Raw genomic sequence first — 20,017 nt, forward strand, 5'->3', positions numbered from 1 at the left:
CCCCACCCCACACACCACACCACCCCACACACCACACCACCCGACATAACACACCACCCCACACACCACACCACACCACACACCACCCGACATAACACATCACACACCACCCCACACACCACACCAACCGACATAACACACCACACACACACCAGACCACACACCACACCACACACCACACCACACTAAACACCACCCCACACACCAGACCACACCACACCACACACCACACCACAAACCACACCACCACACCCCACATCACACACCACACACCACCACACACCACACCACACACACACCACACCACACACCACACCACCCCACACCCCACACACCACACCACACATCACCCCACACCCCACACACCACCCCACACACCCCACCCCACACACCACACCACCCCACACACCACACCACCCGACATAACACACCACACACCACCCCACACACCACACCAACCGACATAACACACCACACACACACCAGACCACACACCACACCACACACCACACCACACTAAACACCACCCCACACACCAGACCACACCACACCACACACCACACCACAAACCACACCACCACACCCCACATCACACACCACACACCACCACACACCACACCACACACACACCACACCACACACCACACCACCCCACACCCCACACACCACACCACACATCACCCCACACCCCACACACCACCCCACACACCCCACCCCACACACCACACCACCCCACACACCACACCACCCGACATAACACACCACACACCACCCCACACACCACACCACACCACACACCACCCGACATAACACATCACACATCACCCCACACACCACACCAACCGACATAACACACCACACACACACCAGACCACACACACCACACACCACACCACACTAAACACCACCCCACACACCAGACCACACCACACCACACACCACACCACAAACCACACCACCACACCCCACATCACACACCACACACCACCCCACATCACACACCACACCCACCACACACCACACCACACCACACCACACCACCCCACACACCACACCACCCCACATAACACACCACCCCAAACACCACACCACCCCACACCACACACACATCAGACCACACACCACACCACACACCACCCGACATAACACACACCACACCACCCCACACACCACACCACCCGACATAACACACCCCACACCACCCCACACACCACACCACACCACCTCACACACCACACCACCCCACACACAAGACCACCCGACATAACACACCACACACCACACCACACACCACACCACACACCAACCCACACACCACACCACACACACACCAGACCACACACCACACCACACACCACACCACACTAAACACCACCCCACACACCAGACCACATCACAACACACACCACACCACAAACCACACCACCACACCCCACATCAAACACCACACACCACCCCACACCACACCACACACACACCACACCACACACCACACCACCCCACACCCCACACACCACACCACACACCACCCCACACCCCACACACCACCCCACACACCCCACCCCACACACCACACCACCCCACACACCACACCACCCGACATAACACACCACACACCACCCCACACACCACACCACACCACACACCACCCGACATAACACATCACACACCACCCCACACACCACACCAACCGACATAACACACCACACACACACCAGACCACACACCACACCACACACCACACCACACTAAACACCACCCCACACACCAGACCACACCACACCACACACCACACCACAAACCACACCACCACACCCCACATCACACACCACACACCACACACCACCCCACCCCACATCACACACCACACCCACCACACACCACACCACACCACCCCACACACCACACCACCCCACATAACACACCACCCCAAACACCACACCACCCCACACCACACACACATCAGACCACACACCACACCACACACCACACCACCCCACACCACACACACATCAGACCACACACCACACCACACACCACACCACCCGACATTACACACACCACACCACCCCACACACCACACCACCCGACATAACACACCCCACACCACCCCACACACCACACCACAACACCCCACACACCACACCACCCCACACACAAGACCACCCGACATAACACACCACACACCACACACCACACCACACACCAACCCACACACCAGACCACACCACACACCACACCACACACCACACCACACACCACACCCCACATCACACACCACCCCACATCACAAACCACACCACACCCACCACACCATACCACCAGCATCACACCACCCCACACACCACCCCACACACCACCCCACAACACACCACCCCACACCACCACACACCACCCACATCACACACCACACGCCACACACCACCCCACACACCACCCCACACACCACCCCACACACACACCACACCACACACACACCACACCACACCACACCACACACACCACACCACACACCACACACCACCCCACATAACACACCACACACAACCCCACACACCACACCACCCCACACACCACACCACCCCACACACCACACCACACACACATCAGACCACACACCACACCACACACCACACCACCCCACACACCACCCCACCCTACACACCACACCACACACACTCCACCCCACACACCACACCACACACACACCACACCACCTGACATAACACACCACACACCACCCCACACACCACACCAAACCACACACCACCCCACACACCACACCACCCGACATAACACACCCCACACCACCCCACACACCACCACACACCACACCACCCCACACACCACACCACACACAAGACCACCCGACATAACACACCACACACCACACACCACACCACACACCACCCCACACACCAGACCACACCACACACCACACACCACACCACACACCACACCCCACATCACACACCACACACCACCCCACATCACAAACCACACCACACCACACCCACCACACCATACCACCAGCATCACACCACCCCACACACCACCCCACACACCACACACCACCCCACATACCACAAACCACCCCACACACCACCCCACATCACACACCACACGCCACACACCACCCCACACACCACCCCACACACCACACCACACACACACCACACCACACACACACCACACACCACACCACCCCACACCCCACACCAACCAAACCACACACCACCCCACATAACACACCACACACAACCCCACACACCACACCACCCCACACACCACACCACCCCACACACCACACCACACACACATCAGACCACACACCACACCACACCACACACCACCCCACACACCACACCACACCACACCACACACCACCCCACACACCACACGCCACACACCACCCCACACACCACATCACACACCACACACCACCCCACATCACAAACCACACCACACCACACCCACCACACCATACCACCAGCATCACACCACCCCACACACCACATCACACACCACACGCCACACACCACCCCACACACCACCCCACAACACACCAACCCAGACACCACACACCACACCACACACCACCCCACACACCAGACCACACCACACACCACACCACACACCACACCACACACCACACCCCACATCAAACACCACACACCACCCCATATCACAAACCACACCACACCACACCCACCACACCATACCACCAGCATCACACCACCCCACACACCACATCACACACCACATGCCACACACCACCCCACACACCACCCCACAACACACCACCCCACACACCACACACCACCCCACAAAACACCCCACACACCACCCCACATCACACACCACACGCCACACACCACCCCACACACCACCCCACACACCACACCACCCCACACACCACACCACCCCACACACATCAGACCACACACCACACCACACACCACACCACCCCACACACCACACCACACACCACACCACACCCACCACACCACACCACACACCACACCACCCCACACACCACCCCACACCCCACACCACACACACCACCCCACACACCACACCACCCGACATAACACACCACACACCACCCCACACCACACACACACCAGACCACACACCACACCACACACCACACCACACCCACCACACCACACCACACACCACCCCACACACCACACCACCCGACATAACACACCACACACCACCCCACACCACACACACACCAGACCACACACCACACCACACACCACACCACACCCACCACACCACACCACACACCACCCCACACACCACACCACCCCACACACCACACCACCCCACACACCACACCACACACACATCAGACCACACACCACACCACACACCACACCACCGCACACACCACCCCACATCACACACCACATGTCACACACCACCCCATACACCACCCCACACCACACACCACCCCACACACCACACACCACCCCACACCACACCACACACACACCACAAACCACACCACCCCACACCCCACACACCACACCACACACCACCCCACACCCCACACACCACCCCACACACCCCACCCCACACACCACACCACCCCACACACCACACCACCCGACATAACACACCACCCCACACACCACACCACACCACACACCACCCGACATAACACATCACACACCACCCCACACACCACACCAACCGACATAACACACCACACACACACCAGACCACACACCACACCACACACCACACCACACTAAACACCACCCCACACACCAGACCACACCACACCACACACCACACCACAAACCACACCACCACACCCCACATCACACACCACACACCACCACACACCACACCACACACACACCACACCACACACCACACCACCCCACACCCCACACACCACACCACACATCACCCCACACCCCACACACCACCCCACACACCCCACCCCACACACCACACCACCCCACACACCACACCACCCGACATAACACACCACACACCACCCCACACACCACACCAACCGACATAACACACCACACACACACCAGACCACACACCACACCACACACCACACCACACTAAACACCACCCCACACACCAGACCACACCACACCACACACCACACCACAAACCACACCACCACACCCCACATCACACACCACACACCACCACACACCACACCACACACACACCACACCACACACCACACCACCCCACACCCCACACACCACACCACACATCACCCCACACCCCACACACCACCCCACACACCCCACCCCACACACCACACCACCCCACACACCACACCACCCGACATAACACACCACACACCACCCCACACACCACACCACACCACACACCACCCGACATAACACATCACACATCACCCCACACACCACACCAACCGACATAACACACCACACACACACCAGACCACACACACCACACACCACACCACACTAAACACCACCCCACACACCAGACCACACCACACCACACACCACACCACAAACCACACCACCACACCCCACATCACACACCACACACCACCCCACATCACACACCACACCCACCACACACCACACCACACCACACCACACCACCCCACACACCACACCACCCCACATAACACACCACCCCAAACACCACACCACCCCACACCACACACACATCAGACCACACACCACACCACACACCACCCGACATAACACACACCACACCACCCCACACACCACACCACCCGACATAACACACCCCACACCACCCCACACACCACACCACACCACCTCACACACCACACCACCCCACACACAAGACCACCCGACATAACACACCACACACCACACCACACACCACACCACACACCAACCCACACACCAGACCACACCACACACCACACCACACACCACACCACACACCACACCCCACATCACACACCACCCCACATCACAAACCACACCACACCCACCACACCATACCACCAGCATCACACCACCCCACACACCACCCCACACACCACCCCACAACACACCACCCCACACCACCACACACCACCCACATCACACACCACACGCCACACACCACCCCACACACCACCCCACACACCACCCCACACACACACCACACCACACACACACCACACCACACCACACACACCACACCACACACCACACACCACCCCACATAACACACCACACACAACCCCACACACCACACCACCCCACACACCACACCACCCCACACACCAAACCACACACACATCAGACCACACACCACACCACACACCACACCACCCCACACACCACCCCACCCTACACACCACACCACACACACTCCACCCCACACACCACACCACACACACACCACACCACCTGACATAACACACCACACACCACCCCACACACCACAGCAAACCACACACCACCCCACACACCACACCACCCGACATAACACACCACACACCACACCACACCACACACCACCCCACACACCACACCACACCTCCCCACACACCACACCACCCCACACACAAGACCACCCGACATAACACACCACACACCACACCACACACCACACCACACACCAACCCACACACCAGACCACACCACACACCACACCACACACCACACCACACACCACACCCCACATCACACACCACCCCACATCACAAACCACACCACACCCACCACACCATACCACCAGCATCACACCACCCCACACACCACCCCACACACCACCCCACACCACCACACACCACCCACATCACACACCACACGCCACACACCACCCCACACACCACCCCACACACCACCCCACACACACACCACACCACACACACACCACACCACACCACACACACCACACCACACACCACACACCACCCCACATAACACACCACACACAACCCCACACACCACACCACCCCACACACCACACCACCCCACACACCAAACCACACACACATCAGACCACACACCACACCACACACCACACCACCCCACACACCACCCCACCCTACACACCACACCACACACACTCCACCCCACACACCACACCACACACACACCACACCACCTGACATAACACACCACACACCACCCCACACACCACAGCAAACCACACACCACCCCACACACCACACCACCCGACATAACACACCACACACCACACCACACCACACACCACCCCACACACCACACCACACCTCCCCACACACCACCCCACATCACACACCACACGCCACACACCACACCACACCACACACCACACCACCCCACACACCACCCCACATCACACACCACACGCCACACACCACACCACCCCACACCACACGCCACCCCACACATCACACACCACACACCACACCACACCACCCCACGCACCACACCACACCCCACACACCACCCCACCCCACACATCACACACCACACCACACCCCCCACCCCACCACCCCACACCACACACACACTCAAAGGATAGAGTTCTAAGGTGTGTTACAGTCCTGTGACAGGATCCAAAATCCCCCATCCAAACTGAATTGAACAGAAGGATATAGATCCCCTGTGGATGGTTTGGAGTGTCCTCTGCCCTACTAAAGTTAATAAGATGGCTTTCACTGTTGTACAGAGTAGTACCCAGGGGAGAGGGGAGGAGGAGAGAGAGAGAGAGAGGAGGGGTGGGTAGAGGGAGAGGAGGAAGAGGAGAGAAATTGACAGAGAGAGGGAGAGATGGAGAGAAAGAACGGAAAGAGAGGGAGAGCTCAGATGGAGAATGAGAAAAAATTGAAAAGAGAGGGAGAGTTCAGATTGGAAAGAGAGTTTTATGAGCCAGGGTGTTTCATAGTGTGTTGTCATCAGGTCCATCCATGGTTTTAGGATTTATGTCTGTAACCTTCACTAACTGGCCTGGAGGAGACATCTGGATGCTGCTACTGCTGCTGGGGAATGGGACCAACTTTCTGTAGGACGTTATGTCTTATACGTACTTCTATTTTATTTTGTTCTCTCTCTCTCTCTCTCTCTCTCTCTCTCTCTCTCTCGCTCTCTCTCTCTCTCTCTCTCTGTGTATGCTGATCCATAAACCAAGGCTTTTTAAGGGGATTTCATTATAACCAACTACATTAGTGAGGGGAATGGACTTAATAGTTTCTGAAATCCCAGTCTATTCTGGTTAGTATGAGGGGAATTGACTGGGCCCCTAGCATTAAGTAGAGGGCCTGCCTCCCTGCCTGCCTGGCCCGGCTAGCCGATCAATGCTCCATATAGATTCTTCTGTTGTTGCTCTACATAAGTGTCGGCCTTCTTAAAATGGCTCCATTTAACAGACAATCATGGCTAACACTCTGTTGTGCTCTAAGGTCCTCGGACAACACACACGCACACAAACACACACGCACACACATAAACACACTCTCAACTGGATGCTGTGGGACAATTAGGCAGAACAGTACATATCTCGTCTGTTAATGTGGCATCACTAAAAGACTGTGAAATACATGAATTGGAGGTGAATTGAAAACATGTGATTTGTTGATCTGTTGTTAAAGAGGACTAGATGCTGACTAAGGCCCTGCTGGTTGGTGTGAATGTTCCAACCGACTGAACGTTCACCTTTTAAATATCAGAACCACAACACAACAGTGCTCAGACTCTGAAACCAACGTGTTAAAAACTGGATTGCTGAGGACAGGTTGGCTGAAAGATTGAGATATAGTCCATAGCTGTGAAAATTCTGTAGTTAAACCTCTGAGTCTTAATAATTATCACAATGTGTTTTCGATCTTCCATCATCGTATCTTCTCCTATGAACTACTACAGACTGTCAAATGTCAGGTCATATCTCTTGGTTGGTTAATTATGATCTAAAGTAGCCAGGTCACCCGTGATACAAGTCAGTATTTCACGTCCATCCATGTCTGAGGGCGTCCGGAGATGACGTGGAAACCGGTCACTAGGGGGCAACAGTGAGCACTGTTATCTTCAAGTAGGTTTTGGTTTTGCATGTTCAAATCCAGTGATAGATAGTTGTGTTTTATATTTTTGTTTTAAGCCTATCCCAAACCTCAACCCTTACGTTAACCATTCAGAGTTGATGCCTAACCATAAACATTCTGAGTTAATGTCACGTTCGTCATAGGAAGGAGACCAAAGCGCAGCGTGGGTATCCTTCCATATCTATTATTTTAATGTGAAACTTTGCAAAACAAACAATAAACTACAAACAAAACACAAACCGTGACGAAAGAGGTGCAACATGCACTAACTCAAAATAATCTCCCACAAACACAGGTGGGAAAAACAACTACTTAAATATGATCCCCAATTAGAGACAACAATGACCAGCTGCCTTTAATTGGGGATCATACAAAAATCCAAAATAGAAAAAAGAAACTAGAGCCAAAACAACATAGAACTAAATAAACTAGATAAACCACCCCCAGTCACGCCCTGACCTACTCTACCATTGAAAATAAGAGCTCTCTATGGTCAGGACGTGACAGTTAATGCCTAAACTTAACCTTAAACACTTCGAATGTGACATTTGGAACAACTTTGAAATGTGACATTTGAGACACATGGATGAACGTCTCATTCTGACGTGAGACTGTGAGAGCTGGTAGGGTACACAGTATGGAGAATGGAAATGAAATTGCAGAAATCCAATGAATGTGTTGTATAGTAAAGCATTGGGTTGACTGAGTCCTCAACAGGTGTGTGTGTCTGTGTGCATTAAAACACAACACAGCATGTCTCTCTCCCTCTCTCCCTCCCCCTCTCGCTCTCTCCCCTCCTTCCCTCTCTCTCTCCCTCCCCTCTCTCTCTCTCTCCCCTCCTTCCTCTCCCTCCCTCCCTCCCTCCCTCTCTCCCTCCCCACATCTATCCCTCCCTCTCTCCCTCCCCGAAACTGTTTCTCTCTCCCTCCCTCCTCCCTATCTCTCGCTCCTTCCCCCCTCTCTCCCCCACTAACTCTCTCTTCCCCCCTCTATCTCTCCCTCCCCATCTCTATTTCTCTCTCTTCTTCCCCCCTCTCTCCCTCTCCTCAGATAGCTGTCCTAACCTGTGTAATGGTAATGGCCAGTGTACCATGAGGGAGCAGAGCTGGCACTGTGAATGCCAGACGGGCTGGAGGGGTGCCGGATGCAGCGTTGCCATGGAGACCTCCTGTGCCGACAACACGGACAATGAAGGAGGTGTGTGTGAAGTGAAGGGGTTGGACCTCTTGTAGTCCAGCAGTGCAAACTTTTCACCTTGAGTTTAAATAAATTGTTAGGAGAATGAAGAAACCTTTCATAGCAATATGTTTGAGACACTGAAACTCTCCTCTCTCTCCCTCCTTCTCTCTCTCCCTCCTTCTCTCTCTCCCTCCTCTCTCGCTCTAGATGGTCTGACTGACTGTATGGATCCAGATTGTTGTATCCAGAGCCCGTGTCAGAACAGCCCTCTGTGTCGGGGCTCTAGAGACCCCCTCCAGGTGATCCAGCAGAGCCCCCTGTCCCTGTCCCAACCCTGGGTAGGATCCTTCTATGACAGGGTCAAGATGCTGGTGGGACGGGACAGCACACATCTCATACCTGGGGAAAACCCATTCAACGCCAGGTGAGAGGACACACACGTTAGATTACATACACATGACGCATACTGCAACACACACCACACAACACACACTTCACAACACACAACACACACCACACAACACACACCACACAACACACACGATGTAATATACAGTATATTGAATGTCTTTTCTCTCTCTGTCTCTCCCGCTCTCTCTCTCTCTCTCTCTCTCTCTCGCGCTCTGTCTCTCTCGCTCTCTCTCTGTCTCTCTCTGTCTCTCTCTGTCTCTCCCGCTCGCTCGCTCTCTCTCGGTCTGTCTCTCTCTCGCTCTCTCTCGCTCTCTCTCTCTCTCTCTCTCTCTCGCTCTCTCTCTCTCTCTCTATCTCTCGCTCGCTCTCTCTCGCTCTGTCTCTCTCGCTCTCTCTCTCTCTGTCTCTCTCTGTCTCTCTCTGTCTCTCCCGCTCGCTCGCTCTCTCTCGGTCTGTCTCTCTCTCGCTCTCTCTCTCTCTCTCTCGCTCTCTCTCTCTCTATCTCTCGCTCTGTCGCTCTCTCTCGCTCTGTCGCTCTCTCTCTCTCTCGCTCTCTCTCTTTCTCGCTCTCTCTCTTTCTCGCTCTCTCTCTTTCTCTCTCTCTATCTCTCGCTCTGTCGCTCTCTCTCGCTCTGTCGCTCTCTCTCTGTCTCTCTCTCTCTCTCTCTGTCCCTCAGCTTGGCGTCTCTGATCCGAGGTCAGGTGTTAACTACAGATGGTACTCCCCTGGTGGGAGTCAATGTTTCCTTCATCAATTACCCACACTATGGATACACACTCACACGCCAGGATGGAACGTACGTACCACACACACACACACACACACACACACACACACACACACACACACACACACACACACACACACACACACACACACACATGGTACATAGTAACTAATCCTACAACGTTTCTGATTCTGTCTCCAGGTTTGACCTGCTAGCGAACGGCGGCGGCTCGTTGACCCTGAGGTTTGAGCGCGCTCCGTTCATCACGCAAGACCGCACGGTGTGGTTACCATGGGGTCGTTTTTACGCAATGGATACGCTGGTAATGAAGACTGAGGAGAACACCATCCCAGGATGTGACCTCAGTGGCTTCCTCCGACCTGACCCTGTGGTCATCGCCTCACCCCTGTCATCGCTCTTCTCCTCTAGACCCAGGGACAAGCCCATCATACCTGAGACACAGGTAACCAGCATTTTAATCTCCTTCCACTGTCCTCTCAACCCTCTCTCCTCTCCTATCATTCCTCTGTCTCTCCTCTCTCTTATCTGTCCCCCATATCTCCCTCTCTCGTCCATCTCTCTCCTCCATCTCTCTCCTCCATCTCTCCCTCTCTCCTCCATCTCTCTCCTCCATCTCTCTCCTTCATCTCTCTCCTCCATCTCTCTCTCCTCCATCTCTCTCCTCCATCTCTCTCCTTCATCTCCCTCCATCTCTCTCTCATCCATCTCTCTCCTCCATCTCTCTCCTCCATCTCTCTCCATCTCTCTCCTCCATCTCTCTCCTCCATCTCTCCCTCTCTCCATCTCTCTCCTTCATCTCTCTCCTCCATCTCTCCTTCATCTCTCTCCTCCATCCCTCTCTCCTTCATCTCTCTCCTCCATCTCTCTCCTTCATCTCTCTCCTCCATCCCGCTCTTTCCTCCATCTCTTCTCGATTTCTCCTCCTAAATCTTTCCTCCCTCATCTCTCTCATCCATCTCTCCTCCATCTTTCCTCCTCCATCTCTCTCCTCCATCTCTCTCTCATCCATCTCTTTCTCATCCATCTCTCTCATCCTTCCTCCATGTCTCTCTCCTCCATGTCTCTCTCCTTCATCTCTCTCATACATCTCTCCTCCATCGCTCTCCTTCATCTCTCTCATCCATCTCTCTCCTTCATCTCTCTCCTCCATCTCTCTCTCCTCCATCTCTCTCCTCCATCTCTCTCCTTCATCTCCCTCCATCTCTCTCTCCTCCATCTCTCTCTCCTCCATCTCTCTCCACCATCTCTCTCCTTCATCTCTCTCTCATCCATCTCTCTCCTCTATCTCTCCTCCATCTTTCCTCCTCCATCTCTCTCTCCTCCATCTCTCTCCTCTTTCTCTCCTCCATCTCTCCTCCTCCATCTCTCTTTCTCTCCTCCATCTATCTCCTCCTTCTCTCCTCCATCTCTCATCTTTCTCCCCTCCCTCTCTCCTCCTCCCCTTCTTCCTTCCTTTCTCTCTCCCTTCTGATCGACGTCTGAAGCACTAGCGTGAGGTCCTCTCCTCTCTCCTCTCATCCCTCTCTCTCTCCTTCTCTCTCTCTCTCTCTCTCCTCGTGCTCCATGAGATGGTAGATGTTCCAGGCACCAGTCTAAAGCTCTTTCCTCTCCTCTCCTCTCATCCTTCTCTCCCTCTCTGCAGGTGCTCCATGAGATTATATATGTTGCAGGCACCAGTCTGAAGCTCTCAATTCAATTCAAGGGGCTTTATTGGCATAGGAAACATATGTTAACATTGGCAAAGCAAGTGAAGTAGATAATATACAAAAGTGAAATAAACAAAAAAAAATGATAGTAAACATTACACTCACAGAAGTTCCAAAATAATAAAGACATTACAAATGTCATATTATGTGCAAATGGTTAAAGTACAAAAGGGAAAATAAATAAACATAAATATGGGTTGTATTTACAATAGTGTTTGTTCTTCACGGGTTGCCCTTTTCTTGAGGCAACAGGTCACAAATCTTGCTGCTGTGATTGCACACTGTGGTATTTCACCCAGTAGATATGGGAGTTTATCAAAATCGTGTTTGTATTCAAATTCTTTGTGGATCTGTGTAATCTGATGGAAATATGTGTCTCTAATATGGTCGTACATTTGGCAGGAGGTTAGGAAGTGCAGCTCAGTTTCCACCTTATTTTGGGGGCAGTGTGCACATAGCCTGTCTTCTCTTGAGAGCCAGGTCTGTCTTCTCTTGAGAGACAGGTCTGTCTTCTCTTGAGAGACAGGTCTGTCTTCTCTTGAGAGACAGGTCTGTCTTCTCTTGAGAGACAGGTCTGTCTTCTTGTCTTCTCTTGAGAGACAGGTCTGTCTTCTCTTGAGAGACAGGTCTGTCTTCTCTTGAGAGACAGGTCTGTCTTCTCTTGAGAGACAGGTCTGCCTACGGCGGCCTTCTAAATAGCAAGGCTATGCTCACTGAGTCTGTACATAGTCAAAGCTTTCCTTAAGTCTGGGTCAGTCACAGTGGTCAGGTATTCTGTGGTCAGAGCCCTAGGACCAGCTTGCTTAGGGGACTCTTCTCCAGGTTCATCTCTCTGTAGGTGATGGCTTTGTTATGGAAGGTTTGGGAATCGCTTCCTTTTTGGTGGTTCTAGAATTTTTTCTGGATTTTAATAATTAACGGGTATCGGTCTAATTCAGCTCTGCATGTATTATTTGGTATTTTACATTGTACACTGAGGATATTTTTCAGAATTCTGCATGCAGAGTCTCAATTTGGAATTTGTCGGATTTTGTGAATTCTTGGTTGGTGAGCGGACTGTGGACCTCACAACCATAAAGGGAAATGGGTTCTATAACTGGTTCAAGTATTTTTAGATCCTAATTGGTATATAACATTTTATCTTCCTTTTTATGGCATTGTTGGATTCGGGGTTAGACTTGGAACATTGTTATACTCAGAAGTATAGGAACATCAGTTACAAAATAGACATGAGAGATGCCATAATGAAGTTTGGGAAGGGCTGAGTGCAGGGAAAACAATCGCATGTGACAACTGATAAGGGGAGGAACCGTTGAAGGCTCATATCACTTAGTTCCCTGCTTAGCAAGAATGATGCAATGTTTAGCGATAAGGAGGAGACTCCACCAGCACGGGGGAAGCCATGTCTGTGTCTGAATTACAGCTGTATCGACCCGTTGGGAAGAATTAAACTTGGTTAACTTCTATGGGCTAGGTGGGACGCTTGCGTCCCACCTACTCAACAGCCAGTGTAATCCCGTGGCGCGTTAATCAAATACCTTAGAAATGCTATTACTTCAATTTCTCAAACATATGACTATTTTACACCATTTTAAAGACAAGACTCTCGGTAATCTAACCACACTGTCCGATTTCAAAAAGGCTTTACAACGAAAGCAACACATTAGATTATGTCAGCAGAGTACCCAGCCAGAAATAATCAGACACCCATTTTTCAAGCTAGCATATAATGTCACATAAACCCAAACCACAGCTAAATGCAGCACAAACCTTTGATGATCTTCATCGGATGACAATCCTAGGACATTATGTTATACAATACATGCATGTTTTGTCCAATCAAGTTCATATTTATATCAAAAACCAGCTTTTTACATTAGCATGTGACTAGCATGTGACTAGCATTCCCACCGAACACTGCCGGTGAATTTACTAAATTACTCACGATAAACGTTCACAAAAAACATAACAATTATTTTAAGAATTATAGATACAGAACTCCTCTATGCACTCGATATGTCCGATTTTAAAATAGCTTTTCGGTGAAAGCACATTTTGCAATATTCTCAGTAGATAGCCCGGCATCACAGGGCTAGCTATTTAGACACCCAGCAAGTTTAGCACTCACCAAAGTCAGATTTACTATAAGAAAAATGTTATTACCTTTGCTGTTCTTCGTCAGAATGCACTCCCAGGACTTCTACTTCAATAACAAATGTTGGTTTGGTCCCAAATAATCCATTGTTATATCCAAATAGTGGCGTTTTGTTCGTGCGTTCAAGACACTATCCGAAAGGGTAAATAAGGGTGACGAGCATGGCGCATTTCGTGACAAAAAAAAATCTAAATATTCCATTACCGTACTTCGAAGCATGTCAACCGCTGTTTAAAATAAATTTTTATGCAATTTTTCTCATAAAAAAGCGATAATATTCCGACCGAAAAAGCCTATATACGTACAAAGAGAGAGAAAATAAATACATCTCGTGCCCTCGTGCACGAGCGTGAGTCTCAGAGTACTCTGACCAGCCACTATCCAAACGCGATAATGTGTTTCAGCCAGAGGCTGCCTTGATATCATTCAGCTTTTTCCCGGGTTCTGAGAGCCTATGGGAGCCATAGGAAGTGTCACGTTACGGCAAAGATCCTCAGTCTTCAATAAAAAGAGCCAAGATGAACAACAACTTGTCAGAGAGGGCGCTTCCTGTTTGGAATCTTCTCAGGTTTTTGCCTGCCATATGAGTTCTGTTATACTCACAGACACCATTCAAACAGTTTTAGAAACTTTAGGGTGTTTTCTATCAAAAGCCAATAATTATATGCATATTCTAGTTACTGGGCAGGAGTAGTAACCAGATTAAATCGGGTACATTTTTTATCCGGCCGTGTCAATACTGCCCCCTAGCCCTAACAGGTTAAGCTTCTCTAGTAAGGTGACCAGATTTCTGAAATGAAAACTGGGGACATTTCCAGTTCGGAGGTCAATATATCATTAAAATATCCAATGTTATTATCCATGAAATAAAAAAGGGGGACAATTCCGGTTTCATGTATTTAGTCTAACAGGCTCACTGTGATAGAGAAAACAACTATATTACAGAAACACTACAGACAAGACAGAACTGTCCGATCTGAACAGCCATTCAGTGGTCCTGGTAGAATAAGAGCAGAAGAGAACATGAGCAAAATTGAAAAAACAGAGACAATAGTATATGTGAAATACTTAACAACATAATAAAGAAATAAGATGCTGATGAGGTTGGTAACTACATAATATACTTGTACCAACCTAATCTGTATATTTCTCAGAAGAATGTATTTTCTTCAGGATTGCTCTGTCTTTGGCCAGCTTTTCCATGAACTCCTGGCAGGGGAGGTTGAAGTTTGTCTTCACAATAAGCATGGCCTTGATGGTAAGAACAGTGAACCTATTTCTTGCTGCTGTCCATAGATCATTCATTTGGGAGAACATTCTCTCGACTGGTGCATTACTTCCAGGTAAGCACATGACAACAGACGCTAATCTAGCCAGGTTAGTGTGTAGGATGTCATTATCTTTGAAGTGGGTAACCACCGTGCTCCATCTCTGACTAAGCGGTGTCTCAGATGTTTTCCATTCTTCAAGCGATCCCCCTTTAGGAACTCTTGCAGGCCAGTAACCTCGTCAAACAATGCATCCTCATTGATGGTCACATTGGGGCATTTTTCCTGCAGTGTGGCTGCTGCCTTCTGGATCTCTTCACGCTGAGGTTGCCTTTTTAAAAGGAGACAATGTAAATCTTTTAGATTATCTGTGTGCTTTCCCTATGCTTGCAAGTAGTTCACAGCCATAGTGAAGAATGATTGGGATGTTTTGAGAAAGCTCTCTTTAGACATGGCTCCATTTTCCTCTAGCTCTCTCAGAAGTCCTCTGACCAAAACTGGAATAAAGTTGTCATCACGTCTTGCAGTCAATTTTGCCTCAACGTTTCTCAGAATTGCAGCTGACTCTACAGCACAGCGGTCCTGGCCTTCAAGCATCTTGATCGTGTCACTGAATACGTCAGGTTTCCATGGACAAAGGCCAAAGTTCAGTCAGTGGATCTTCAAACATTGTTCGCAGGACAACAGGGCATTTATCTTCAGAAAGTAAAAAGGATTTTAATGGCACATACATTTTCAACACCATTTCTAGAGCAGGGAGCATGGACAGCTAGCGAACATTGCTGTGTCCTAAAATGTTATGGTACTACTGGCCAACAAACTCACAAAAGCTCTTCAGTCTATCTACTCTGACGGTGAAAATATGAAAATATCTTTGTGAGCAGGTACTCAACATCATATCCAAAGCTGTTCTGGCCGTGTTATGAATGATGTGGGCAGGACAACCTAAGCCAATCACCTCCCGCTGCAGAGCATTTTTAACTTTGGTATGGACATTGACCCACCCCAGCCTATTCAGTCCTCCAAAGTTGGTATTTGTTGTCGGCAGAGAATGTTGTCCAGGTTACATTTTTGGATGACCACCAGGACCTCAGCTGAAATCTCCTCTGCTGTTTCTCCTTTCAATTCAACAAAATCAAGCAGTTTTGTTTCCACAGATGTGCTGCCATCATATATCTTACAATATCTGACTACTATTGGCAGCAGCTTTACATGTCCATGTTTGGACGCATCAATGGACAGGGACACAAATTCAACCTAGTCTAGGTCCTGTGTTACCAAAGTAGTTACCCATGGTGCTAACATGTTACTCACTATGGCGTCGCATTTTGTCCTAGCCCATGGTGCTAACACGTTACTCACTATGTCTTCACATTTTGTCCTAGCCCATGGTGCTAACACGTTACTCACTATGTCTTCACATTTTGTCCTAGCCCATGGTGCTAACACGTTGCTCACTATGTCTTCACATTTTGTCCTAGCCCATGGTGCTAACACGTTACTCACTATGTCTTCACATTTTGTCCTAGCCCATGGTGCTAACACGCTACTCACTATGTCTTCACATCTTGTCCTAGCCCATTGTGCTAACACGTTACTCACTATGTCTTCACATTTTGTCCTAGCCCATTGTGCTAACAGGTTACTCACTATGTCTTCACATCTTGTCCTAGCCCATTGTGCTAACACGTTACTCACTATGTCTTCACATTTTGTCCTAGCCCATGGTGCTAACACGTTACTCACTATGTCTTCACATTTTGTCCTAGCCCATGGTGCTAACACGTTACTCACTATGTCTTCACATTTTGTCCTAGCCCATGGTGCTAACACATTACTCACTATGTCTTCACATTTTGTCCTAGCCCATGGTGCTACCACGTTACTCACTATGTCTTCACATTTTGTCTTAGCACATGTAAACTTTGGCTCATAAAGCTTATGTGTCAGTTGTGCTGTGCAGTCCATAGATCTGTAACTATGATTGTGTCGCATAGTGTGGTATGCAAAGACCGCCTCCTGCACAGCTAAACCATATTCTTCCTGGGAAGGCTCTACCTTCTTGAAGAATGTGGTGACAGAGTGCATACCAACACGGGCAATCAGAGAGGCTTTATGCTTTTTCGTCTGCTGATGTTCTACCACTGCCGTTCTTCTCCGACTGCCAATTGAAAGAGAGGAATTACAAAGGGTGCAGTGAACCATTCTATCGTCTTGACCTGAGCATATAAATGGAAATTCTCTCATCATGTTTTTCATAAAAAGTGCATTTCCGTTTCTTGGAAAGAGTCATTGTACCTCCTCTGACTGCTCTTCTTCACTCTCCGTGTCACTCTTCTTACTCTCTTAACTTTTTCTTCACTCATCTTCGTTCTCTTCACCTTTCCACCTAACTCTTCTACACTCTCCTTGCTTCACTCTTTTTACTCCCTTAATTTTTCCTTCTCCTTCCTCTCCAATCTGTATTAATAAATAGTATACTAATAGATAAAATACTTTGATTAACAGATTCCCATTGCTTGCCTCATTTTTGTATTTTATCTCAAAAACATTGTTTGGAATAATAAATTGACAGGCTCTGTAATCACCTTTCCTCCTCTATCCCCTTCACTCTTCTTCCTATCCAGTCTTCCTCCAGCCTTCCTCTCCACTACTAATGTTACCCATGAACATTTCTAAATATATTTTCACACTACTTATTATAATGCCAAAGCATTAAAATTGGAATCTACAAAAAATATTCTCGTAATTAATTGTGCATTCATTTAATATAATCTTATTTTCAAAATAGCCCGTCCACTGCATGTTTACATGTGAATGTTTTTTAACCTAGCTACCATAACAGTAGCTAGCTAACTTAGTCTACATAGCTAACGTTAGCTAGCATGACCTATTTAAAACCTTATAGAGCAGATCATCCATCTATATAATAAATTGTGACATTATAACACCACAAGATAGTATCTCAAACGATTGTAACTTACCTGGCTTGGAAATAAGTTTGTGGTGATGTTGTGGATTCACTTGACACTTGCTAGCTTCTGGCCAAGTTTTCCACAGCAGTTTTCTCTAAAACTAGCGCGAGCAAGTAGTTAGTAGAAGAAGAGTGAATGCTATAGCAAGCAGCCCCCTCTGTTGGCCTAACGTGATTGAGACGTCAACCGGATAGGTTCTGCTGCCCGGTCTTTCTTGCCAATTAAAATATTTCACTTTGTGGTCTGTTTTTAACGCACAGTTAAAAACTGAGACATTTCCGGGGACAGCTCCAGCCGGGGACAGGCCACCAAAAATGGGGACTGTCCCCGGAAAACGGGGACATCTGGTCACCCTATTCTCTCGTGCCCATGAGTTATTTTCTCAAAATTAGAACCTAACAGCATAGAATGCCCTTCTTGCCTTGTCTCTCAGATCGTTCACAGCTTTGTGGAAGTTACCTGTGGCGCTGATGTTTAGGCCAAGATACAGTGGTTCCTCCTTTAAAAGTTGCGTTATACTGCGGCACACTTTGCGTGCTGCTGCAGCATTCTGTGGCACGTCATTTA

At 49.9% G+C, this 20,017-nt stretch overlaps 1 protein-coding gene across 1 annotated transcript in view; it reads left to right on the forward strand.

Moving 5' to 3' along the window:
• Window positions 1–20,017, forward strand: part of LOC106612130 (teneurin-2) — a 211,840-nt gene that overhangs the window by 141,033 nt on the left and 50,790 nt on the right. The window contains exons 11-14 of the mRNA XM_082955517.1: window positions 10,058–10,204; window positions 10,394–10,610; window positions 11,275–11,394; window positions 11,527–11,788. Of these exons, the coding sequence (XP_082811643.1) occupies window positions 10,058–10,204; window positions 10,394–10,610; window positions 11,275–11,394; window positions 11,527–11,788 (746 nt within the window). The remainder of the gene's footprint in view (window positions 1–10,057; window positions 10,205–10,393; window positions 10,611–11,274; window positions 11,395–11,526; window positions 11,789–20,017) is intronic.

The sequence above is a fragment of the Salmo salar genome, chromosome 09, assembly GCF_965601325.2.
Source record: "Salmo salar chromosome 09, fSalSal1, whole genome shotgun sequence".
Taxonomy (NCBI): domain Eukaryota; kingdom Metazoa; phylum Chordata; class Actinopteri; order Salmoniformes; family Salmonidae; genus Salmo; species Salmo salar.